The sequence below is a fragment of the Alnus glutinosa genome, chromosome 11, assembly GCF_958979055.1.
Source record: "Alnus glutinosa chromosome 11, dhAlnGlut1.1, whole genome shotgun sequence".
NCBI lineage: Eukaryota > Viridiplantae > Streptophyta > Magnoliopsida > Fagales > Betulaceae > Alnus > Alnus glutinosa.
The window spans coordinates 23,208,577-23,235,580 of record NC_084896.1 but is presented as its reverse complement, the minus strand read 5'-3'; the positions used below and the strand labels follow the sequence as shown (position 1 = coordinate 23,235,580).

The 27,004-nt window shown below is 37.1% G+C and overlaps 2 protein-coding genes across 4 annotated transcripts; both read right to left on the bottom strand.

Moving 5' to 3' along the window:
- Positions 1-2,208: 2,208 nt before the first annotated feature.
- Positions 2,209-10,478, bottom strand: LOC133882331 (serine carboxypeptidase-like 1). Its single transcript, XM_062321474.1, has 14 exons — positions 10,201-10,478; positions 8,591-8,736; positions 7,026-7,102; positions 6,797-6,922; positions 6,500-6,602; positions 6,318-6,355; positions 4,894-4,995; positions 4,676-4,762; positions 4,447-4,596; positions 4,023-4,094; positions 3,227-3,345; positions 2,807-2,920; positions 2,657-2,711; positions 2,209-2,578 (listed from the first exon to the last, which is right to left on the bottom strand). The coding sequence occupies exons 1-14, from the start codon at positions 10,368-10,370 to the stop codon at positions 2,495-2,497; spliced, it is 1,443 nt and encodes a 480-aa protein (XP_062177458.1). The 5' UTR covers positions 10,371-10,478; the 3' UTR covers positions 2,209-2,494.
- A 1,769-nt stretch (positions 10,479-12,247) lies between these two features.
- On the bottom strand, positions 12,248-26,750 carry LOC133882329 (CLP protease regulatory subunit CLPX2, mitochondrial). 3 transcript variants are annotated; one of them, XM_062321472.1, is made up of 16 exons: positions 26,097-26,750; positions 25,575-25,636; positions 25,269-25,369; positions 25,073-25,156; positions 24,448-24,494; positions 23,072-23,146; positions 22,909-22,986; positions 15,668-15,724; positions 15,273-15,343; positions 15,089-15,188; positions 14,851-14,955; positions 14,446-14,508; positions 14,192-14,314; positions 13,555-13,713; positions 12,762-12,797; positions 12,248-12,640 (listed from the first exon to the last, which is right to left on the bottom strand). In XM_062321472.1, exons 1-16 carry the CDS (start codon positions 26,634-26,636, stop codon positions 12,551-12,553), a joined length of 1,791 nt encoding a protein of 596 aa, XP_062177456.1. In that variant the 5' UTR covers positions 26,637-26,750; the 3' UTR covers positions 12,248-12,550. The 3 variants fall into 3 exon arrangements, 2 of the variants coding, with proteins under 2 accessions (XP_062177456.1, XP_062177457.1); XM_062321473.1 differs by lacking the exon at positions 12,248-12,640 and having other exon boundaries at positions 12,662-12,797; XR_009902653.1 differs by lacking the exon at positions 12,248-12,640 and having other exon boundaries at positions 14,199-14,314.
- Between the last annotated feature and the right edge of the window lie 254 nt (positions 26,751-27,004).

Genomic DNA, 27,004 nt, shown 5'->3' with positions numbered 1-27,004 from the left:
TATATAAGTTAAGGGGCTTGAATGTGCAACATTCGACGCTTATCACCTATACTTTCCTTGTTCTTAAACTCTCCATTTTTACTTGTTTAGCTTAGTGATAAAACAAAGCAAATCATCTTTTTCAAAATTAAATTAGGCAATGTCTTAAGTATTTCATAACTTAAACAACCTCCCCAATCCTTGTGGTACGATACCCTCCTTAGTACTATACTACAAAGTCTCGTACTATTGCAAGTGGTTAAATATATTAAAATCCACGTATTTGTGAAAACCGATAAATTGCAAAACAAAATTCTTATTTTTAATCATCGGTTGGATCGCTACCAATTTTTGGATCCACCAGTACATACATGGCTATATATATACAATTGAAAATGAACGTCGTTACACTCAGCAGAGATGAACGTTCATTTAGAAGTTAATTACAAGACTAAATGCTGAATGTTACAAAAGTGAAAAGGTGAAATAAATGCTGAATGTTACAAAGGGGAAAAGTGAAACGCATTGTCTTCAAGGGTCTTCAATGTATGGGTCTTCAAGGGTCTTCAACGCATGCATTGTCTGAAACGTGCATTGTCTGAAACGTATGGGTCTTTGATAGTTGATCGGTTAACACTTTTGAGCAGAGGATAGTGTTAGCGCTAGGTTGACTTTGGCGAAAACGAGGTTCACATTGTATAATTAGAATATAAGAAATTCTTGGCCCAAATTTTAATTACTTCTCTTTTTTTTCACATAGACGCTTAATTTTCCCTAGTTTTTGTTACTTCTCAGGTGCTGAGTCCAAAACCCAGTTTGAAAATCAAAAGCATATATTTTCTGGGTGCAGAGGGTCACATGGCCAACATCAAACACACGCACACGCACATAATCTATCAAAATTAATCCACAATAATAGATTCACAAGAAATTATAAAGAACTACCTTAAAATTTTTGTTTAAACCTTTTAAGAACCCACCGGAAATTTCACTTCGAATCGCCAAAAATCACACACATGCCACCGAAAATGGGCCTTTAAATCGTCAGAAACCGAACCTACTGCTTCGCCGGCGTTGATCCACCAGGAATCGTCCTCTCCGACAACCCACCTAAGGATCAGGTCTCCTTCGGTTCCTCATGTGTTCGATGGGTCAATCGGGTCATCTCGGGTTCACGGGCTCCACTACCAGCGATGACGGAAGATCGGGTCCTCTGGGTATCTCCACGTCTCCAATTCTTTTTCTGATCGGTGACCGTTCGGTCTCTCAGGTTCTCACACTCTCTGTTTTGGGTCTCAGAGAAGAGATGAAGGACGGACCTCAAAGATGAAGAAAGGGAGAAGAAAAGAAGAGAAGGGAAAGAAGGAGAAAATTAACTAAGAAGGAAGAGAGAGAGAGAGAGAGAGAGAGAGAGAGAGAGAGAGAGGCTAAAATAGAAAGAGAAATTTGTTAGACGGCACGTGACCCGTTGACCGTCTATTTTAACCACTCTGACTAACGGAATGAGGCAAAGTATGTAACTGTGGTAGTTGAATGGTCGATTTTGGTCAACTTGGTAGTTTATGGGGGATTTCGGCAAAACTTGGTAGATCATAAGGAGAAAAGGTAATTACCCCCTCTTTTTTTTCATCTTCTTTCCTTTTTTCACTATCATCGTTAATACATTACCATGGCCTCTAAAAATACTTTAACCCTGGCCTTATAACTTGCTCTTATCCCTTAGAGACCTGCTATTTAGTATAATTGGATCATTCTCCCATTCTTTCATTTTGAAAATCAGTCATTGAATATGTAGGTCCACAACAAGACATATGAGCAACTACAACTAGACACCGCACAGCGACGTTGAATCCCGTGAGTACCTTTAGCCCTTTTTTCTCTGTTAACTATATCGCCTGCTAATCTGCAAAACAATGTTGTTTTACAAATGAAAATCATGTAAGTCCACTAGTTAGTAAGTATATCGTTAAAGAAACTTAACCCATACAATGAACCTAATATATGTTCATTAGTAATAAAAGTCAAACAGATAATTGTGCGTTAGAATCCATTGTAAGAAGTTGTTGGCAAAAACAGGATTAAAGATTTAAAAATATTACGATAATCTAGCAACATCTGCATTATCACTCTAAAATGACTAGTCAATTTGAAACTTCTCTAGAATCTCTTATAAAGCCTAATTTCACTTAATAACAAGGCAATGTAGAACTTATCACTCATGATTATCTCTTATATATAAACTACTTACTCTATCTGAGCTTTTTATTTCTTTCCAATACAAGACCGAGTGTTACAAATGTTGTCTTTCAAATTTCAGTTTGCTCTATCTAATTCGTCTAGCAACATCCCATTAGAGAACAAAAACCCTTACAAATTAAAAAGTCGGATCTATCCGAATTTACAGTTTCATGAACGAGAAAAGAAAAACCAAAGATAAAAGACGTCGTTGAAGCTGTCGATCGAGTTTCATTGATGACTGAATGACGACAACAACATCATGAAATAATTCCTCGATCTATAGAGGGTAGTAAGCAAACCACCTATCAACCATAGCAAAACACTCCTTGGGCTTGTACTCGGGAGCGGTGTGGCCTCCTCCCTGCACCATTAAAGCAAGAAATATGATGTATGGGGAGAAGAAATTAGTAATGGGAAGATTATATTAATTAATTCTTGCCTTTACAATTGCATATCTCAAGCGGCTCTTTTTATAATTATATTCCATCGTGTACCTACACATTATATTCAAGTTTAGAATTGCAAATAACTTGATGAAGTCAAATTATGGGTAGCTTAATTAAGCAATTAAGTTCAAGTAGAAGCAAACCCTGCAACTTGTCCATCAACAAACCATGGCTCCCAATCATCAGAAACAGTCAAATTCAGAGATTTTATCCATGCGTGCGTGCCCACATAGGGAATAACCATGTCCTGATCACCGCTGTGGTAAAATAAAAAGCATATGAGTGAGTACTATCTTATATATTTCTTAGCAATGAAATTAGTTTTTGGTGCAGTCCAGGTGCTAATTTAGCCTCTAATTAGCGACTGAACAGGCCTCTAATTAGGGACGGAACGGGATTTCTCATCAGGGAATCAAAGCATGAATTTAATGTTAATTAGTCTAATTTTGAAAGTCTATATATATATAGAAAAAATAGCTAATTCTTGGCAAGGTTCTTCAAGGGTAATTAATAGTACTGCAAATTGGGGGAGGATGACAAATAAAATTGACGACATTAATTACCTGTAAATCAGCATTCTATAGCCTTTCTTGATGAGGTTTCGGTGGAAATTAAGAGTAGAAAAGATATTGTCCGTGTAAGATAAGCTTTTATTGCATCTTGTCCACTCCCTTATGCTCCCCTGATTGCCATTTGAAGTCCTTGGTCAAATTATTCTCGATCTTGAAAACCACTATTTTCGTTGTTTTAAAATTGGGAAATATTAAATTTAGCCTTAGGTTTTCATGCGACTAATTATCACTTGATCATTGTGTTTTCAAATTTGACAATTAGGTCTTTAGGTGTAATTCTTTTGTTTCAATTAGGTCCTTCCGTCACTCCATGTACAATCCAATTAATTAATAGTATAGGATACTAGACCAATCAATTAATGGGACGTGGTTCTCATTTAAAACGTCATGTGCCAACTATATGTGCTACATGAAATAGTTATTTTAAATTATATATAAATATATCCTAAATAATAATAAAAATATTTTCTTTAAGAAAAAAAAGTGAAGGGGTTGTCAACCATTCTTGGGTTATAGTATATTTTTAATTTAAATTAATTGTAACATGTGGCACGTACAATTGGTACATAACTTGTCAAATTAGAGTTATGTGTTATTAATTAATTAGTCTGATGTGATATACCACTAAATTAATTGAATGGTAAATTGACGGATATACTTATTTAAAACTAAGAGGAAAACTTAAGAACTTAATTGTCAAAATTAAAAACTTAAAAATTAATTTAAATTCGCATGAAAACCTATAGACTCGATCAATTTGATTGTTCCCTTTAAATATTTTACATACCTCGCGGATGCCAAGAGCGTCTTGAACAGTTTCATTATTGGCCCAAATGTAAGAGAATAAATAGTTATAACTCTACAAAAAGAATAAGTAGGTTATGGTTAGTTAAATTTGAATTACTTTAAAAAATAAATTAAATAATGAATCGAGTTCAAAATGAAATATGAAAAGAGAAATGCTACATGAACTCTAAAGTTCACACTTTTAAGTTCATGCTCACTGATGTAATAGTAAAAATCACCATTAAATTTTAGATGAATGATAGATCACTATTAAATTTTAAATCAAATGATAATTTTTACTGTCATCACGTCACGTCAGAAAGTATGCACTCGGAGGAGGAGATCATTATGCTTATGTCTCTACGTGTGGGTGCACATGTTCACGTGTGTATGAGAGAGAGAGAGAGAGAGAGAGAGATTTTTACCCGACACCATTGTTCAGGAACTTGAGGAACAGTAAGGAGATCTACAGAATCCTCTTCGAGGCTTGGATCCCACTTTGATCCGACAGGTTCTGGGGATAGTAAACTACACGAAGGTTCCAATATATGTGCTCTATATATCTTTTTGATGCACTACAAATTTCAAATGGTAAATCAGTAAGGTTGATTCATGTAAAAAGGAGTAGAATTTTTTTACTGCATGCTTGCTTACCTGTGTCACTGCGTTAAGATCATTTACGCATGGTGTATTGCTTGGATCTATATTGATATACTCGCCGTTGCAGTTCGTTTTGATTGACTTTATATACATACAAAATAAAACACCCAAGAAATTTATATCCTTCTTTTTGTAATGAAAAGATCTTAATTAGAGGTACTTTTTCATATTTTCTAACACAAACAAAACCAGGGGGGCGGATCGGAGTTCACCTCATAGAGCTCATCTGATATGAGCGTCTTCCGGTGAGCAAAAGGAATTCTGGAGTTGTAGTCATCATGTGGAATTGTGGTTGGGTCACCAAGCACATATCCCTGTGTCCGATCGATCCAAAGAAAAATTATTTAAAAACATGAATGAATTAGCTTATATCATTAATAAAGGAAATGATCAGATCGAATATAATCGAGCTAAAGCAAATTAAAGTTTCGTGGGAAATGGTGTGTACGTGTGCCGAAACAAGAAGGTGGCTCTTTGCAAGTTGGTAATGGGAAAATAATGATCTCTTTGTGGTATGACTGGCCGGTGGCAACCCGCTGGAGCTCTGTACGTATGACGTTTATGGACACCGTATATTGTATATGATACTGGCAGCAATGTAGATGCAACTTTGGACTCTGTTTTGAGAGATCACATGTGGGTACAGGGGGGAGCCAGCATTTTGGATTTAGGGGACAAAATTTATATATATATATTAAATGGGCAAAACTAAAACAATAAATTTTTTTTTTTAGGGCTCCCCAAGTACCTGTCACCAACTCGTCTGAGTTGGTGACAATTCCTACCAAACTCCATGATCGAGGTGGTTATTGGTAAGGAGGATCAAACTGTTTGGAATTGCTCCAAGACAAATATTATTGCTCTGAGAGATGGGAGTCTATTCCGTTTAGGCCTCTTGTGGTTTTGTTGTTATACCGTGCACAATAATAATGAATAATATGGAATTGAAAAGAGAAAATTAAGACACAAATTTACATATATGATTTAGCAATGTACCTATGTACGTCCATAGGAGTACGGATATTTCAATAATGATTTAGGGTTACAACATAACATATTTATAACAAAATTTTACAGTATGAACAAATATGAAAATAGTTGGTATCACAGTAGCTTTGCCTTAAATTTAAAGAATAAAACTACTTTTTACTTTCTTATCGAAATACATTCTATAATAACTTCACTTATCTTTCCATATATCAATTAAATAATATTTCTTTACAAATATAAATTCCTATCTACCCTCACATTTTTCAAAAAATTCCAACACAATCACCAATAAAAGGCAAAAAGATAAGAGATGAAAAATGAAAGATAAATATTTTGTATTAAAATAATGGATAGGAAAGCTCTTTTGGTTTCCTATACATTGGGTAGAACTGTAACATTTTCAATGCTTAAGAAACCAATAGGGTACGTATCTGTTGTTTGGCTTTTTGTATTTTTTTTTTTTTTTTTTTTTCATTTTCCCTATATGTAAGGAAGATAATGGACTATAGAGAAGCTGTTGTGAATACTCTAATCGGAGGGTCTAGCTCTTTGTTTGGTAGAGGGTCTAGCTCTTCTACACAATTTTACTCATTTATCCAAAAAAGAAAAAAAGGGGTTCAATTTATTCGATTTATCCAGCACTTACTTGGAGATTCATAGCTGGCTTACGTCCATCTTCATTACCTATATATATATATATATATTAAAACCATGCATGCATCATGAGTGAAAGCTCAACAATATTGCTAAAAATAATAATAATAACAATAGTAGTAGTAGTAATAGTAATCATTGTAGAGTTTTCATGCACAGAAATTAATTACGTACCATCAGATATTTCTTGAACAATAATTGGGACAACAATTCCCGAATAAGAATCACCAGCAATGTAGAGTGGATTTCTGAGGAATGTTGAGTGAGCCATAAGCCACTGCATATGTGTCACAATCCAAAACAGTTAAAAATAAATAAATAAATTGACGTTAGCATGCATCCATGATGCATGTGTCAATTTCTTGAATTAAATCTTAAATAATCACTGTTAATTAAGTGCTTTCTTTCTTAATTTTCAAAATTCAATAATATTTCCCAATTAATTTCTAACAATATTTAACTGATCATCACCTTCCTTAGAAAAGTATAGGTTTGTTTTGCTGAGAGTGTATCAGTCATATTGTTGTATCCCTCCCAACTGTTGGCATATGAGAATCCAGTGCCGACGGGTGCATCTAGAAATATTATGTTGGCAACCTAGAGAAATATTGTCACCACTTTGTGTATATAATATATATATTGACAAAATGCATAAATAATTAGACTAATTAAAATAAATTAAAGCCTCAAACGTACGGACCTTTGTCCACGAGTATGGGTTCAATTTAAATGTCGGGGAGCTCCGGCTGGAATTCGTATAGTCAAATGAAAGAGGACCTACAACCAAAGTATATATATATGAACGAAGCAAATGTAATTTCTGATCATGACATAAACGTCGTCGTCACCCATCTGCCAGTTATATATATATAGACATGCAACCCAACGGCAACAATCATCAGTCGTTGCCCTAATGAGATGCTTAATTACGACTAATCAGATTCATGTTATTAAATCTCCAACAAGGTATGTATATATATATATATAGTAACCATTTCATAATAATCATTGCTTAGAAGTGCTACTAGCTAATATAATATATATATATATATATATAGACATGCATGCCACTATGCATGCCAGAGGTGGCATGTCTATATTTTAAGTAAATTTTTACTTGGAACAAATTTGATCTACCATGCATGATTATTAATTTAGTGAATTGATAATGGCAAGTTAATTAGTATAATAGAATAGTGAATAGAATAGAGAAATGCTTGACTATACCGAGTATAACTAAGATACTAATTTTTTGGGTTATTTGGTGGTTGCTTTAACGTTGGATCTTGTTGGTAACTGATTCCAAGGAATTGTAATTAATTTGATAGACCTTATACTTATATATAAAAATATGAAGAAAAATAAAATAAAATAAAAAATTAAACATATGTTAGGCAGTACTAGCCGGAATTCGATGAAAATTGTTGGAATCCTACCGGTCAGAGACGAAATCTCGTCACCGATAATTTTTTGTTAGTGATTTTTTTCGTATGAGCCAAACGCCAAAAAATATTTTCAAGATTGAAACTATTTTACGATGAAAAACATTTTACATCAAATCAAATGGAATATTAATCTTCATTATTACCAAAGATTACTATTTGGTTTTCTATTTTGAGATTGCCTTTTTTTCTTGGTCTCTAGCTACTCAAATCTCAAGGGATTCAGGCAGGAAATGATCTAAAGAATGAAATCCAAGTCTTGAGATGTCCGAACAGGGTTTTTAAACAACTTGAGATATGGAATCCACCTGCTTGAACACCTCAAAACCCAGGATCCTCCCTTCTAAACTACCCGATTATATGGTCTTTAATTTCAAATTGGGTGAAGATTTACATTAACTCAGTTTATAATTATAAGGAACTTAATTTTTTAATTAAATGTGAGAAACGCATAATTTTTTAGTAAAATTATTAAAAATTAAGTATTTTTTACATACTCAAAGACACAAATGACAGTTTTAGAAACTGAATTGAAGAAGATTCTTCCAAGTCAATTTAGAGAAAATAAAGGTCCGAACCCAACAAAAATTTGTGTTATTTTAGAATAAGCTTCCTAAAAGGCTTTTATTTTTCCTTTTTTCAAAAAAAAAAAAAAAAAAATTGTCTCCTATACCTAAAATTATAGTTCCGCCCTGTTCATAAACTACCCGATGATATTTCTTCCATTGGTGACATAATACGAAGGATGAGAAATAGGTTGTTCATAAACTACCCGATGATATTTCTTCCGTTGGTGACATAATACGAAGGATGAGAAACAAACCTATTTCATAGACTAGGCCAGAAAAGGCAGAACAACCCGGGCCTCCGGTGAGCCAAAGCACTAGAGGGTCATCTCTTGGACTCCTCTCAGACTCAATGAAATAGTAGAAAAGCTGCACATCATCCAAATCCCCCACGCCTACATACCTGTGCGTTTAATTACAAAAAATCTTCATTCTTACCTTCCTCAAGTTACAGTAAAACAGTAGCATCATTTGGTTTTCTTATGCCAATCCTAAACAAGCCTTCTTGATGTGAATGGCTGTGAGAAATAGGTTTACTACAGGAGATAGGCTTACGGTTTGGGGTTATACAGGTGACTCACAGTGTTTTTTTTTCAGGCATGGGATAGAAAGTCGAGACCACTTGTTCTTTCGATGCAGTTTTAGCTCCCGGATTTGGAAGAATTGCATGCAGAGGTTTGTCTTGGAAGAATTCACATTAGATTAACAACTGGAGATAGGTTGTTATCTTGGGGTTTTAATGGAGATACGCAGTGTGTGTTTTGTAGAAATTGAACTGAAAGCCGGGATCATTTATTCTTCCTATGCAGTTTCAGTGCTAGAATATGGAAGGAGTGTATGAAGCGTTGCAATGTTCCAAATCCTTGTTTTGATTGGCAGGATTTGATTATGGAAGGTTGTCGAAGCTGGAAAACCAAATCTATGTTTGGTGTTATCTGTAGATTGGCTATTAGTTCTATTGTCTATGGGATTTGGAGAACTAGAAATGAGATTAAACATGCAGGCCATCCTCATACAGAAGAGCAAATTTTGAAGTTGATCATCTGGGAGGTGAGGACTCGGATTGCAGGGAAAGGAAAGTTTCAAAAGACCAAGGAAAACATTAGTCTCTGAAAGAGCTGGAATATTGATGAGTCTTTTCGGTCTTAAGTTCCAGCTGCTTGTTTGTTTTCTCTTGTTTTCCTGTCTTGTTGACTGTTTGTTTTGGTTGTAGTCTGGTTTCCAGCTTGTTTTGCTGGGTTTGTTTGAGGAGTTTTAGAGGTTGTTTGCTTTTGTGTTTCTGTTTGTGGTTTTGGAGTTTGTACAGTTGTTTTGATATCAATATAGTTCAGTTATTCATCCAAAAAAAAAAAAAAAAAATTGCATGCAGAGGTGTAATATTGATAACCCTGATCTTGACTGGTCTAATGTGCTAGATGTCGGTTGTAGGCAGTGGAAAACTAAGAGACTGTGGGGGTTTCTCTGCAGATTAGTTTTAAATTCTGCTGTTTATCATTTGTGGAGAGCGAGGAACGAAATTAAGCACCATGGGCATCCAAAAACTGAAGAACAGGTGCTTCGGTTGATCTATTGGGATATTTGGTCTCGCATTTCTGGAAAGGGATAATTCACGAAGACTAGGGAGAATGTTGATCTTTGTTTAAGCTGGAACATTGCTCTCTCTGCTCTGGTTTAAATTTGCTTGTTGTTTGGTTGTTTTGGTGGTTGTGAGCTCTGTTTTTCCTCTGTTTTGTGCTCTCTGGTTTCGGTTGGACAACCTTTGTTTGTAAGGTGTTGGTTTGTTAGTAATAATATCACTCACTTATTCATCAAAAAAAAAAAAACAGTTGTATCAGAAAGAAACATATATGTATATACACGTACTCACCCGGTTTCAAGCTTGAAAGGGAGATCACCAGAATAGCCCGGCAGGTTGTTAATGATTGTTTGAGGCGCAACAATGTTGGGGAGAAGCAATATAACTACAAGAAGTACACACGACAACATGTTGGTCATATATTTGTTGTCTGCTTGCGGTTGCAGAGGTGGTACTGCCATGCTTGCTTTCTCTAACACGCCACAAATGGAGAGAAGAGTTGTGAACAAGCTAGACCGAGTGATCAGGGCAGTGTTTTTGCTCGAGATTTATGGACCTTTTGAGCAGAGGATAGTGTTAGCTAGCTAGGTTGACTTTGGCGGCATCGAGGTTCACATTGTATAATTAGAATATAAGAAATTCTTGGCCCAAATTTTACTTCTCTTTTTTTGCACGTAAAAGCTTAATTTTCCCTAGTTTTTGTTACTTCCCAGGTTCTGAGTCCAAACCCCAGTTTGAAAATCAAAAGCATATATTGTTAAATTATATGGGGCCGGCTGCAGCCTGCACGATTTATCTTGTTCCCAGATGACTTAGGAACCGGTGTTGTTCGGCAAATGCATGTACAGAACAGCAGTGGATTGTTAATTTTGAAATTAGTAAAAAGTGATAATATGATATAAAGTAAAAAGAATTTGTATAGAAAAGTGAAAAAAAAAATTTGTATTGTAGTGAATTTTTTTATTTGAATAGTAAAAAAAAATTATTGATGTAATATAAAAAGTAAAAAAAGTAAGAATGTTTTGACGTGGATTGTTATTGAAAAATGTAAAATTAAAATTAAAAAAAAAAAAAAAAAAAAAAAATTGTGGACGGTAACATCCACTGTTCTTGGCTGTAACCGAGCTTGCCAAACAACATACCCACAACCCTGGTTCTAGTGGTAGTTGTGAAAGGTAGGAATATGTAGACATCAAAAATCTTTGATTCGATTTCTTGATTTTGATTGACACCACATACGGCTCATATTATATTCCTTTGTGCTTCAACTGCCAAATAATAGAGGGAATAGAATTAAGAAAGAAACATCAGATTCAGGAGTTGAATTAAACTTTAAAGTCAGTGGGCCCAGTTCTTTCTTACAATTCTTTATGACTTTTGGTTTTTTTTTTAGAATTATTCAGCAATATGTCACGTCACTAATTGAGCACGTGAGAGTATGTGTAATATTTTTTAAGTGAAAAACACGGTTGTTGCATGATTCGAAAACTCAATTAAATTTTTATTTTTTATTGGGATAATTACACTTAACCCCCTTGATTTATCTACGGTGTGGCGATTTACTCCCTAATGTACCAAAATTGGTACATGACCCCCCAAACTTACCAACGTATGACAAAATCGACCTTTCGTCCAGTCGCCTGTTCGTTTGGACGGAAAGTCACTCACGTACAAGTCACGTGACCGTTTAAGACATAGACCCTCCCCAAGTCACGTGACTTGCATGTGACCGACTTTTCATCTAAACGAATTGACGACTAGACGGAAGGTCGATTTTGTCACACGTTGGCAAGTTCGGGGGGGTCATGTACCAATTTTGGTACATTAAGGGATAAATTGCCACACCGTGGATAAATCAAGGAGATTAAGTGTAATTATCCCTTTTTTATTTCATTCGATCGTAATTTTTTACTGTCACGTTAAAATGTAAGTACTTAAGAACATGCGTAGCATTCCACGTTATTTATAAAAGAAATGCTATTCAACGAGAAAGAGCATAAAAGAGAAGACCACTTCAGTGCAATAGAGATAATGTGTTTGCAACTCCGCAAGGCCTAGAGAATTATATGTAGTTATTTTCTCTTTTTGTCATTAATTCTCTTTTATGTGTGAACAAAATTTGAGTGTATTGACACTTTGTTTTAAGCAGTTTTCTCGTTACTACTTTCTGTACAATTGTACTCCATCTTTCAACAGTATTATATGCGATTGAGTTATATACATATACATTTATATATATATATTTTTTTTTCAATTAGTTATTTAGCTGTTTTCTTGATATATCCAACTGGTCAAGGAAGCTTTTCTGACAGTGTGCCTCTAGGAATTTCTCATAATTTAAACTCCATGATTGCATTCCAAGCTGAGCAAAACATTAGTATGTTAGACAATGCCAGGAAATCTTGGGTCGAAACACATCATGGCCTTGCAGCAATGCCACTATCCAGATGATGCATATTTTACAGGAAATTTTCAACTATTGGATTTCCATATCAACATAGCCAAAGATGTCGATTTTGGAACATAATCAAGCATATATTTTGGAATCCACGGCTTTGAACAAGCGTGCGGCAAGACCTAAACACTAGGGCAATACCTCCCACATCTCTTCTCTAGCCAAATCACAATTCTGAGCAGCATTTTACCTATAGAGATCCATCTGAAGAAAAGAGAAACAGAATGTGCCATGGTACCTCCTGCATGATTGATGCTCCATTTGCCTAAAAGAAGACTTGAGGAAAATGCGAAGAACTTTGAAATATAAGATTTATTTTCTTCTATTATTGTGAATATGTAGTCTTTACACATGCTAAATTACACAAAATTTACAATCAAATGGCTCTTGACCGAACCTGCAATCCACCTTCCAGAAACTCACCCTCACCTCCCTGCAAGCAGAGGTCAACTATGTTATTCAAGTAACAAGAAGTTCGGAGGGCTTCCCGTGCTTCTCTTTGGGTCATATGGTCTTCAATAGTTTTAACAGAGCACTAACACCATGCGCTTTCCAAACATTAAGACCCATTAAATTTTAAAGTTAGTTATACTAAAGAGGTGTATTATCAAAAAGTCCAAGCGGAGGTTTTTCACAAGAAAAAACATGGTAATGCATCAACATATCTAAAATTTGGTGATCCTTTAAACTGCATTTATATAATTTACTTCTTTTTTTCTTTATTATTGGTTAATTATAAATGCATCCGGTAGGTCTTGAATCCACAACCTCACCTTCGTCCTGAGATGCCATTTGAATTCAAGCTTATTGGTTGCATTTTCTAAATTTTTTAATTTCCTCTAGATATAATCCTTTATACCAAATTCAACACTCCTATATTATTGTGACCTTTAAGAATTACAATACTATTAGTGATCATAATCAGCATAATCAACAATCTCTAATCTATACAAAAAAAAAAAAAAAAAAGAAGAAGAAGATATGCTCACAATTTGTTGTACTTTCAAGCCATTTAAAATTTTAGACCTCGAGATATTTCCAATATTACAAAATTCCAATTATCTTTATCATTTTAATTTGAAACAGTGAAAAACACAATCAAAATAAAAACGGAAAGTTGTGAAAAAAGAAGAAAAAAAAAAAAAGGGGTAGAGAAGGGTCGCTAAGAGGATGCATTAGAAAAAACATACCATTGGATCCCTGGACTTTGTGTCATGAAGCAATTGATCGAGTGCACCATCTGCCCGAAGTATTTTCGCTCCACATCCAGGAGCATCCACTGGCCCAACAGCCTCTTCATCAACCAAAACTCCATTCATAGCATCAATTTCTGCCTTGATGTCTGGAATCTGTGCATAAAATGACAAAAAGGAATGCTTGCATTAGGGGGTGCTAAATGTCATAATAGACCTTGATGCTGAAATCTATCATTTATTTAATTTCATATGGAGTGACAGGGAAAGAATAATATCAAGATACATTGGTTATTTCCCCAACAGGTAAGCGATTACTTTCATTGATTTGATAGGCTATAGCTCCAGTAACTCATTGCAATTACCAGTTTGTTACCAATTACAACAGCTAGTCACACTAGCAACGTTTTTTGCCAAATAAGCAAGAAATGCAAACCAGTAACTTCTCTCTTATAGTGACAACATCCTCCCATATCATGGAGTGGTCTCACTCTCAAGTTAATAACAACCTGGGAATTGCAACAAATATAGAGGATCCTATTCAATTTGGTGTGGCTGCTTACCTCAAAAAATAAAAATATAAATAAATAAAAAAACACAAGTTGCATATCATTACACAAGGACCCATATCTACCTCATACATTGCTTCTGTCAGAACATTTTCCAATATGGCTCTTAGACCTCGGGCACCAGTGTTCTTTGCCATCGCTTTCTTCGCGATCAATGTCAAAGCATTTTCGGTGAAGCGTAACTTGACCTGAAATTTGATGATAAGCAGTTCCAGAAGTACCAAATAGAGGGTTAGGACATCTGCATGCTTGAGACCACAAACCGGATAGAAGGAATAAATTTTACAGACCACAGATGCAGTGGTTCAAAAGCGCTTACATTGTTCATGCTGAACATCTTCTTGTACTGTTTAGTAAGAGCATTTTTTGGTTCTGTGAGGACCTATGACGCATAAATAAGCCATGAAACAGTTAACTACTTCCTTAGCATTGAAAAATGCAGAAAATGAATGAATTCTGTTTTTTTTTTTTCTTAAAATAACATTTCTAATTTCAAGATTTACTGCTTGTTAGAACCAAGACTTTTGAAGCATCATTTAATTATGATACTAACAGACATATGAGACAACTTTTTGGAGTTTGAGCCAATTAGGCAACAGATGAAAGCTACAAAACCACAAATACAAAAATGCAACCATTCCTCTCAGTGAGAATGATAAGGCCCTTCCAAGTAATCGGCAGCAAAAAATTTGAACAAAATAAACATTAAACTGATAGAACATACCTGAACAAGTTGGTCTTCATTTAAAGCTGACAGGCTCACTAAAATTGGAAATCGTCCCACAAATTCAGGTATGAGGCCATATGCAATAAGATCACCACTTTCTACCTACAAGTTCATTTAAAACCCATGAGGCCAGCTAATTAAAGGAACAAGCATATACATTACGCAAAATACACAAGCAGAATGCAATCAATGAGCATGTCATTTAATTCTGTAACCATATTGCGTGGATTCTCACAGATTCCAGCAATGAGGATGTCACTACAGCATTGGTCAATCCACCACTTCTCATGTTCGCACGAACTGGTGCTCCAAAGCCAATGGAAGAATCTTGCCGTCTGGAAAAAGAATGTACCCATCATACGAGAAGCCAACAAAGTAAAAGAATTTCCATAAACATACAGCACTAGAAATGGTATTACCTCTCTGAAATGGTCTTCTCTAAATCAACAAATGCTCCACCACAAATGAAGAGGATATTTTTCGTATCTATCTGCAAATCGTCACAAGTTAAAAGATGCCCAGGTAACAACTATAATAAAAAATAAATAAAAATAAAAATAAAATAGTAATTCTGAAACTTAGAAGCTTCAAAAATATTTAATTTGTTGTTATTAAGATTTCCATAATTCCTAGTAAAATCTCGAAGTAATTCCAGCAATTCATTTAGCAAGTGCCTGGCATGAAACCAAGTTCCTCAGACATGGTAAGTTCCAACTGCACTGAGGGGTCAATGGCCTATGACTCACCAGATATAATTGCGCGAAATAGAAACAATCGTAACACTAGAAAAACGGATAGTTCTAGGTCCACATACCTGAATGTGATCACTGCGGGGATTCTTCCGAGCTCCTTTATCAGGAACACTCACTATCTGACAAAGAAAAGCATGTAGTGAATATCCAGCCTAATATAATATTATATCTTGCATATTTAAATGGTGAGATTCTGTAAAGAACTTTTCTAGGTGAGACTCCTAGAAGGCCTTGATGAGACTCCAAGGTTCCCTATCTCTTTCTTTAAATCTTCCTTTCTTTTCTTCAGTATTCAGCCACAGCCAGACCTTGTTCACCCACTATTACCCCTTAAAAAACCTATCTTATAAAAGACTAACAAGTCCATCATCAAAACCTTTTTTTTATAAGTAATCAAGATGTATATAAATAGCGTAAAACACCCCCAAATACATAGGAAATATACAAGAGAAAGCACATAGCTAGAATGAGGTGTTTTGGCTCTAAAACTGTTAAAGTATTGATTAACTGATTAAATTTACCTCTTCCTATCAGCTTAAACTTTTGGGATAAGTGGTGGTTTAACATGGTATCAGAGCCAAAAGGTCCTGAGTTCGAACCTTGACTCCGTCATTTACCTTCCATTTCAATTAAATATTCCACATGTTGAGCCTCACCTATTAAAAAGGAAGTCTGAGCTCACACGTGAAGGGGAGTGTTAAAGTATTGAATAAGTGATTAAATTTCTCTTCTTATCAGCTTAAGCTTTTGGGATAAGTGGTGGTTTAACAAAAACTAGCATTGAAAATACTAGAAGTATCAAAATTTACTGTTCAAGAGTACTGCTTACAAGCCCTAGGGCAGCAACTTAGATTAACAGTTTTCTCTTCTTGTTTCAGCTCCAAACCCTCCAATAATCCTTTAACTAGCTTTCTTAACAAGTGCAACTTAGAGTTTCATAGCCCACATATGATAGTAGGAAACTCTGATCACTAAATAAAAGGGTCATCCAACATCAGAAGGCTTCAATCATCAACATTTTCCTAGAATAGGAAGTCAAAACATAAACTCTAGAATGTTATTCTGAGATATCAAATTCCATCTTGGATTCAATATTTTTGAACTACAAAAACTAATTGGACCATAACCAAACTCGAATCAAGTATATTGACACAAGTTGATTTTCATGGAACCACTATTTAAACCAATCTAGAGCAAGGGGTTTTACTGCAGCTATGGAAGACTTCTCGGAGTTCATTCATGAGCAGAGCTTGGTAGATATTCCTATGCATGGAGGGCAGTTTACTTGGTCCAATAATCGGGTATGGTCTAAAATTGATAGGTTTTTGCTTTCTCCGAAGTGGGAAGAACATTACTCTGATGTGTTTCAACGACGATTACCTAGACTTTTATCGGACTACTTCCCTTTGCTGTTGGATTGTGGAACACAGAGAGAAGAAAAAAGACATTTTAAATTTGAAAACATGTGGCTCAAATTCGATGGTTTTGTGGAACAAGTGCAACGGTGGTGGGAGTCTTATGATTTCCAAGGCTTGCCAAGTTATGTGTTGGCAAAAAAGTTGAAAGCTTTAAAGGCAAATTTGAAGAAGTGGAATGAAGAGGTTTTCGGTGATGTGGGGAAGGAGGAGTTATTGGAAGGTATTAAAGAGTTGGAGGGTTTAGAGGAGTCTCGGGGGCTTATGGAGGAGGAGCAGGTACGGAAGTCTGACATGATCATGGAAATGGAAAAAACACTCCTGTTTGAGGAGGTTAATTGGAGGCAAAAATCTCGGGCTTTGTGGCTGAAGGAAGGGGATAATAACACTAAATTCTTTCATAGGGTGGCAAATTCGCATCGGAGGTATAATCATGTGGGAGCTCTAAGGATTAATGGGGCTATGTCTACGGATCCGGTGGAGATTAAGGAGCACATTGTCAATTATTATGACACTTTGTACACCGAGCAGAGTTTGTGGAGGCCTAGGGTGGACCGGATTTCTTTCTCTTCCATTGATGCGGATGAGTGCCTCTGGTTGGAACGTGTATTTGAGGTGCAGGAGGTATGGGAGGTGGTGCGGGAGATGAACGGGGATAAGGCTCCGGGCCCAAATGGTTTCTCTATGGCTTTCTTTCAGAGATGTTGGGCTGTTCTCAAACAAGATATTATGGAGGTTTTCTCAGAATTTCATAATAGCTGCCAGTTCGAAAGGAGTTTGAATGCAACTTTCGTCTCCCTTATCCCCAAGAAGGTAGATGCAGAGGAGATTAAGGACTTTAGGCCTGTCAGTTTGGTGGGATGGGTCTACAAAATGATTTCTAAGGTCTTTGCTAACAGGCTCAAATCAGTGTTGGAAAAATTAATTTCGAGCTCTCAGAATGCCTTCATTGGTGGTCGGCAAATCTTGGACTCAGTTCTTATTGCCAATGAATGCCTGGATAGCCAATTGCGGTCGAGGGAGGCGGAGTTATTATGCAAGTTGGATTTGGAGAAAGCATATGATCACGTGAACTGGGATTTTTTACTCTACATGCTTCAAAGGTGTGGGTTTGAAATTGATTAAATTTTGTGTTTCTTCTGTAAAATTTTCCATTTTGGTTAATGGTACGCCGACAAGTTTTTTCCAGAGCTCAAGGGGGATTAGACAAGGTGATCCTCTTTCTCCTTTGCTGTTTGTGGTGGTTATGGAAGCGCTTAGTAAGATGTTGAATGAGGCTATGCTCCAAGGCTTGTTGTCTGGTTTCTCGGTGGGCATCAGGGATAATGAAGCTTTAGTGGTGAATCATTTGTTGCTTGCTGCTGATACATTAATTTTCTGTGGAGCACAGGCTGAACATGTTCGAAATTTGAGATGTACCTTCTTATGTTTTGAAGCGGTATCAAGGTTGAGGATTAATCTTGGCAAATCCAAATTGGTCCCAATTGGTGAGGTGGATGATGTGGAGTCTTTGGCACATATTCTAGGTTGTAGAATTGGGTCTTTGCCGATGACATATTTGGGTCTGCCACTAGGGGCATTGTTTAAGTCTCTTTCTATCTGGGATGGGGTTATTGAGAAGGTAAAACGAAGGTTGGCTAGTTGGAAAAAGCTCTATCTATCCAAGGGTGGCAGGGTGACGTTGATTCATAGTATACTGTCCAGCATTCCTACTTATTTTTTATCTTTGTTTCCCATTCCTGTAAGTGTAACCAAGAAATTGGAGCGGCTTCAAAGGGAGTTTCTGTGGAGTGGTTTGGGGGATGGGACTAAATTTCATTTAGTTAATTGGAATCGGGTTTGTTCTCCAATCAAGATAGGTGGATTGGGAGTTCGTAATATTATTAAGTTTAATCAAGCCTTATTGGGGAAGTGGATATGGAGGTTTTCGCAAGAACGTGATGCTTTTTGGAGATTGGTGATTGAGGTGAAGTATGGGAGTGTGAAGGGAGGGTGGAGTTCATTACCGGCGACGGGGTCTTATGGTGCGAGTGTCTGGAAGTTTATCCGAAGGGGGTGGGATAATTTAGCCAAGTACTTGCGTTTTGAGGTGGGTGAGGGGTCTCATATTCGCTTTTAGCATGATTTGTGGTGAGGGAACAGGCCGCTCAAGCTTTGCTATCCAGTTTTGTACCCTATTGCTCGTTTTCCGGATGCTTGGGTGGTGGATAATTTGTCTGTGGTAGGAGGTGTGGCTCATTGGAATGTTCCCTTTACACGCTATGCTCAGGATTGGGAGGTGGAGATGGTGATATCCTTCTATGAACAGTTATACTCTATTCGGATTCGGCACAGAGAGGTTGATAGGGTGGTGTGGAATCTTTCTAAGAAGAGGAATTTTGAAGTAAAGACTTTTTATAAAGCATTAGTTTGTCACAAGGCGGCTTATTTTCCTTGGAATGGAATATGGCGTGTTCAAGCTCTAAAGCGGGTGGCGTTTTTTGTTTGGATAGCAGCTTTACGAAAGATTTTAACACATGATAATTTACGTAGGCGTGGTATTATGGTGGTAGAGTGGTGTGTTATGTGTAAAAAGCATGGAGAATCCGTTGATCACATCCTTCTTCATTGTGACGTGGTGCGGGTTGTTTGGAGTTGCTTTTATAGCTTGTTCGGGGTGGAGTGGGTTATGCCTAGTAGTGTTTTAGATTTATTGAGTGGTTGGGGCACCTTGCTGGGTCGTGGTTCTACTACCCGTATTTGGAAGCAGGTTCCTTTATGTGTTTTGTGAGGTTTGTGGCATGAAATAAATTCTACGCTTTTTGAGGAAGTGGAGGTTACAGTTGGGGCTATTTGTAGAAATGTGCTTAATATGCTATATCTGTGGGTGTCAGGGCATAGCCCGGGTCGTATGTCGTTTGCTGATTTTTTACTTTCATGTTCGTTTATTTCCTCTGACTATGGGCTCTTTTGTATACTTCCTGTGTATTAGGGTTACGCCCCTTTGGGCTTTTTAATGAATTATTACTTATCAAAAAAAAAAAAAAATTCAAAACCAACAGAATTGTTTGAAATTATAAACTTCATTCCTACTAATCCAAAACATGAAAAAACTCAGTGTCTCCAGACCCATCAGTATCCTTATGTAATAATGCAAGTTTAAAGGCAATTAGGCAAAGCCCAGAACCCACTCAATCTAGGACAAAAACTTGGCAGAAAGTAAGAGTGCACAGAGATTGGGCACAACCTGATTCATTTTTGGTAAGCCCAAAAGCCCCAAACAGTCTAAAGGTAATATGCAAAGATCACACATTAAGTGTATTTTTTACCATGCTTAAAAGATTTTTTCAACAGCCCATATATTTCTAGAAGGAAAACAATAGTTTGCCCATTGAGTTACTAAAGTCAGTTTTCATTATAAAAATTCCAGAGTGAAATTTAAAATCTTACCACTCGAGTTGGCAAAATAGAATGTTACTGGCACAACAAAATTACATGTTACTGGAACCCTCAATTCTAAAATTCATGCCACAGACTCCTAGTACATACTATCATGTGAGCACACCAATCAAAACAATATGTACACAAAAATTGGGATGTTTACTAGGACATATAATTGGAGTAGAAAGATATAAGTGAAAAAAATGAAGGTGGTGAGAAGACTTCTTGAAGAGTAATGTGAACTTCCACATGCTTCTATTTCCAAACTAGAACATGCATATCGTGATGCCAATTCATTAAACATGTATACAATTATAAATTGAAATAGATATCCAGGCAAAATAAAGAGGAAATAACTTTCATTCAGAATCTAGTGATTTACAGGATCAGATAAAGTAAACCATATGGTAGGAGCACTGCATACAGCATTCTTGCTAAGAAGTTCTATCTAAATATTATAAACCACTCCCTACTATCTCTTCACTTAGCAGTGTCTATCAAAGAGAGGATCTACAAACTTTAGAGTTTTTCATAGGAAGTTTGCGTCTCTCAGGTTTTTCAGCCATGTGAGGTGTGTCGAGAGGGCTACTGTGAACCCCGTCGAGGGTTGTCGAGTGCGGTAGGGTATGGAGAACCGGTTTTTTGTGGAGGCTAAGTCCTTCATCTTCTCGGTAGCGGAAGGAACTTTTGTGTTGGGAGTGGCGGAGAAGAGGAAAGACTTCTCAGGACGGGTTCGGCTTCGGGTTGCGTTGCTTGGTTATTGTCGATGGAGGAGGTGTTGCAAAATCCGGACTCCGAGGACTTTGTTAAATATTTCAGGGAGGGTTCGAAGGTGACCTTCGTTCAGAGAGGTGGAAATACTTCCGGCCGGTTCTTGCTAGTGACGGTGTTCGATGTGGGTGGCTGGAAAGGAATGATTGTGTTTCCTGAAGGCCGTGACGGGCGGAGTTGGGGGCATGTTTCAGGGGAGCTAAGCAAAGTGTTGGATTTCTTTGGATCCTCAGTGGTGTATCCTTCTAGTGGCGCCCCACCAGGGAAGAGGTTGGGCAAGGACGCGGGTTTATTGTTGTACGCAGAGGCGGTGCGCTCGTCGACTAGTGGCAGGCCTTGTGTTCAGACGCCAATGGTGGTTTGGTGCGAGATAGAGAAGATTTTTTCGCTGGACCGGGAGCAGGAGCCCTTCCGGCAGGCGGTGGATTGTTTTGCTGTGGAGAGGTCTTTCACCGATCCTCTGGGTAAAGACTTTGCGGACGACTGCTACGCTATGGAGTATTCTTCTTCCGGTCCATTGGGTAAGGACCTTCTAGCGTGTTCCACGGCTCGGGTTGTAGTCGACAAAGTTGGCTCCATGGATCGATGTGGCAGAGGGTGCAGGAAGATGTGCTCAGAGGGTGATCACGAGTGGGATTGCGACGTTTTGGGGAAGGAAGTTGGGTTTTTCAGGAAGATTCTCGACTCTACTGGTAATTGGCAGGATCGAGAGTGCAGACGTCCAACGCATTTGGGTAGGATTTCTTTTGGGCTAAAACCGAAACTGGCCTTTTTGGGTTTGGGCTGGTTATTTAGACGTTTGGGGAAGTTTAGACGTTTTGGGATTTGGTCCTCCTATGCTCGCATGCGGACTGGTTCCAAGAGGTTGAGATGTTTGCCTTTCACTAAGAAGACTAAGCAGTGCGGGTTAGCAAAGAGCAAAGCCCGTCTCCCTCCCAATTTCACCTAGAAGTTGCTCACGGAGAAGACTTTTGCTCCGTCCAGTTTAGCAATTTCAACCGTGTCGTCCACGGTTGCTACTTCTACTGAAGACTGTGCTGGTCCGTAGGCAGAGACTGGGCTGGCTTCGGTGGGGGATTTTCATCCGGTTTCATCGGTGGGGGATTTTCGACAATAGGGAGGGTTCTTCCTTTCTCTCCCTTGAAAGAGCCCAAGTCGAAGCCATTGATTCAATACAAGCGTAAAGGGAGGAAGCCGAAGTCAGCCGTGGATCAAGGGGAACTCGAAGATGTGGGCTTTCTCAGGCAGGGGTTTCTTAAATCAAGCTCATCCTCTCTTCCTCTGGCAGATCATGGTTTCTCTGGAGGGGGTTGTTCTAATAGAGCTAGTCCTCTCAACTCTACGGGTTCCCAGGCTATTTCTCCTATGGAGTGGTCCTTGTTTTGGTCTTCGATAGGGTCCAGGGACAAGGGGGAAGAGGATAAATTTGTGGCTTTCCTATCTGCCCTTGATGAGGAACATAGGAGGCGGGATAAGATTGAGGGGTGTGAGCTTTAGTAGCTAAGGGTTGAGTTGTTTTGTGGGCTGTTTATGTAGGGTCGGTGGTGAGACTGTTGCTTCTTGTATACTCCATGTGTACTAGGGGCACCTTACGCTGTATTTTTAATAAATTTGCACTTACTTATCAAAAAAATATATATATTATAAACCATGAACAGAAACTAACTACAAAGCTAATTCAAGCTTGATCTACGCACCATTCCTTCCAGCATTTTTAGTAATGCCTGTTGGACACCCTCTCCAGATACATCTCTGCCAATGTTTAAGCTTTCAGCCTGCCCAAAAAGTCAATGGGATTGTTGTAAATAAGGCATAGAAATATTTTGAGTGGACGTTCCCTATAGTAACAAGTCACAAAACCTTCTTAGTGATCTTATCGACTTCATCAATATAGACAATGCCTTGCTGAGCTGCTTCAACATTGAACTCAGCTTCCTAAACACAAAGATAGCACATATTGGAGAAGAGGCAAGAAATTAAAAATGAAATAGAGCCCTGAAGCTAAGAAAATATCTTATACATTTCCTCAAAACTATTAAAGACAGGGGCATCATGTTCACACATTAGTGCGCATACAACCACAGTGAACTCATGCAGATGCATGACAGACATTTAATCAAGAGGCTCTAAGCTCCATGATTAAGCACCAAGAATGCCCATATTGTAATTTACGATTCCAAAGATGAAGTCTACAAATTAAATATAAACTATTTGTAGATTCTTGTTAAGCATATATCATTAATTGACTTCCAAAAAACACTTGTTATTTACTCTTAATGTAGAAGTACAATAAATTCACATTCTAATACCATCATGTTCTAAATATCATGTACCGATAATGATTCGCTGCTCTTCAGCATCACTAAGAAGAATGCACCGTGATCATTCCAACCTATCAAATGCCAATGCTTTTGTGTATATCAACTAAGAAGCTCTTCAAATGAAACAAATCTACTGAACTTGCAACCACCATCCGTTTTAGGATCAGAACATTTTAAGTCCAAATTTCAACAACTGTGTATGCAAATTCACATTTATATGTCAGAAATGCAACCAAAGAAATACAACAGTTTTTTTTACTCTATCACCATATTAAACATCTATATGCCAATTTGGTCTGCAGCCAAACTTATCAAGGACTGACTTGACATAAGAAGACTGAAACCACCTTCCCCTCCTCTCCTTAATTTCATTTCTCCCAAAAAAAATCAACTTCAAAACATTTTAACTTTTTCCACTTTTTATATCACATTAATCATTTTTATTACTATTCAAATAAATAAAATAAATAAAAAACCCAGTACAAAACAAAACTTTTTCACTTTTCCATACAGACTCTTTCTACTTTATATCACATCAATCACTTCTTACTACTAAAAAAAAATTCATTTCAACAATCTTTACCAAACACACCCCATATGTAATTAGAAATTACCAAAAAGGAGGAGGAAAGAATAATTTTTTTTTTGATAACTAAAGAATAATTAGAAAAACCCATCAGGCTACCCTCATTCTCATGTTGTTTGCCTCCGAGTACACAAGGATCACACAGAATGTTCAGTCCAAAATCTTTGAGAAAATTTTAGTATATATATAAACCTTTTGTTTTATAAGTATATATATAAATATTTCTAAAATACAAACTCAAAGTAATAATATCCATGTATTTCTAAAATAAAAACTCAAAGTCATAATATCCTTGTATAACAGATTAATTAAATACCATGTGACCATACCATAAGCAGCTTATACAATATTGATTCCACGTCTTCTCCAACATAACCTGCCTGGAGAGTGGAAGAGAGAGAGAGAGAGAGAGAGAGAGAGCAGTAGTTGAAAATATCAGATAAATGGAGCAAAGCAGCAAAATTTTATTGATAACAACAAATATTTAAGTAAATGATCTGGCAAATTCAAAAAGATATATTCACGAAAAAGAAACACAAACAGAAAATGTAGTTTGTGCAGTTTGAATGCATCAAAATCAGTAGTCATAATAAAGTCCTGAGAACCCCGATTAATCTGTATTTCTCACATTCTAGACATTAAGAAGATAGAGCAAAAGATCCGGATATGTTCAAGAAGTTGAAATCTTTCTCTTATGTTGGAACATAACTTCAGTACATTTTCAGCAAGCAACTTCATAGTATGAAGAATTGCCTAGATATGAAAATATTGTCCATAGAAGGACATATTCCTATAATTTTTTTGTCAACGACAATGTGATAACTCATCTTTGTAAATGTCCATGTTTCTGAAACGGGCATAGCATAGGCAGCTTCCATGCAATGGCATATGAACAAATAGCTAATAGCCTTATTACCGAGATGAACAGGTAAAGAACTATATCAAGCAATGAACTTGCCTGTGTTAACGTCGTTGCATCAGCAACGGCAAATGGCACATTCACAACACGAGCTAGTGTTTTTGCAAGTAATGTCTTTCCTATCCTTACAGCCAAGGTGACAATACAAAAATCAAAACTGCAGCCCTTGTAAGCAGGTAGTTCTCATGCTAATACCACAAGGGGAAAAAAAGTCAAATTCATATTTCATACCTGAGCCAGTGGGACCCATCAATAATACATTACTCTTCTCCAGCTCAACAGAATCACAGTCCTCATTTTCATCTCCATTATTACCCAATTCTACACCCGACCTGGTATTGAGATGCACAAATTCAGTAAATAAAGCAGCATTGCCAAGTGGGTAGGCATCTAATATTACCCATCATTGAAACAAATCGACTAAGGCCAAACCCTTCAAACTCTAGAAAAAACTGAAAATAGCCCATTCGAAGCTCTAGTCATAGATTGTAAAGACCGTAAACTGATTGAAGAAGAAAGGCAATAATATGAACTAACTTTTGATTGAAAGAGGTGTCATATATCCTTTTGTAGTGATTGTAAACAGCCACCGAAAGCACCTGTAACGTGAGCATACATCTCAATTAGAAAAACAAAAACCCCACAATTATTTATTATATAGTGCATTAAATTTAACAATGCCATCTAGATACAACTCCATTCTTCCACAAACAATTTTCAGGAATAAAATGAAGATGTTAATCATACACGTTGTTATGATCACACAATAATTTTATTCCCCTTGTGAATCCATAAATAATTGGCATGCACATAACTACACGGTCACCAAAACTTTGCATCTAAAAGTACATGAATTCCACAAAATTCGACATTGACCACACAAAATCCAAAGAATTCTACATAAAAATTTTACTCACAATTTACAGTGACACATTAGTTAAAGTCACACATTAGTTAAAGAATTCGCTACGGTCACGTAAAAGTCAATATTTGCTAAATGAGTATAAAAATTCAAGTTCACAAGCAAACCGAGCAAAAAGGGAAAACCAAAAACCGAACCTTCTTCGCCCTTTCTTGGCCAACGACGAACTCGTCGAGCGCCTTAACAATCTCCTTCGGAGTCGGCAACTCCCTCCCAGAAGATGACGCCGCATCGTTCTCCTCCTCGGGTCGTCCACAAGCTTCGGCTTTCCCAAACTGAGCTCGATCTTTCTCGGTATCCTTGACCCTCCCGACCTCGATGAAACTGCCTTGCAAGGGCTCCAGCTTGAACGGCTTGAAGTAGAACGCCGTTTTGCAATTGGGGCAGAGATTGAGGGCCTGGTAGAGCCCCATCTCACGGCCCGTTATGGATAACGGGCGGTTGGAGAAGAGAACGGGCATTTGGCGGGAGCAACGGGGGCAGTTGACGTCGGCACGAATGTGGTCGTAGGAGGAGCTGTGCCGCCCCTGTTGGCCGAAGTTGGAGCCTAGGGTTCTACGACAGGGAGAGCTGTTGGGGGAGTGGGTCGTCATTTGGTTGGGACTTGATAACATGATTTCCAGAATCGAAAGCACGGTTCTGCTTTTGCTTCGATTGCTTCGGAGAATCGACAACATTTTGATTTCGTCGCTGCTGGGTTTTGGTTTCAATTGGAAGACTGAGAGGAAACATGGAAGTGGAGGAACTGAGCAAGTACGGGGAATGAATTCGTTTTCATTTTAGACCCTCTTTTTTTTCTTTTTTCTTTTTCCGCTATAAATCTTTTTTTTTTCCTTTTTCTAAAAACTACTCCTCTCTATTTTAGATATTTTCTTTTTTAAAACATTCCAGAAGCCTCATTATTTTAGATATTTACCATTAATTTTATTTAAATAATATTATTCAGAGATTTATTTATTATTTATCTATAATAACATTTATTTTTTTTTATGTTTATATTTTTTTAATGGTAATATTTTTGAATATTTATTTTATTTTAATAGTC

Excerpts from the sequence above, each read along its gene's own strand:
- LOC133882329 (XM_062321472.1), bottom strand. The coding sequence starts at position 26,636 with ATGTTGTCGATTCTCCGAAGCAATCGAAGCAAAAGCAGAACCGTGCTT. Across the intron at positions 22,987-23,071 it reads TCGATAAGATCACTAAGAAG|GCTGAAAGCTTAAACATTGG; the intron begins GTTTTGTGACTT and ends CTTTTTGGGCAG. Across the intron at positions 15,344-15,667 it reads CCCGCAGTGATCACATTCAG|ATAGATACGAAAAATATCCT; the intron begins GTATGTGGACCT and ends GACGATTTGCAG.
- LOC133882331 (XM_062321474.1), bottom strand. The coding sequence starts at position 10,370 with ATGGCAGTACCACCTCTGCAACCGCAAGCAGACAACAAATATATGACC. Across the intron at positions 6,356-6,499 it reads TGTTCAAGAAATATCTGATG|GTAATGAAGATGGACGTAAG; the intron begins GTACGTAATTAA and ends ATATATATATAG. Across the intron at positions 4,095-4,446 it reads TTCCTGAACAATGGTGTCGG|AGTTATAACTATTTATTCTC; the intron begins GTAAAAATCTCT and ends TTCTTTTTGTAG.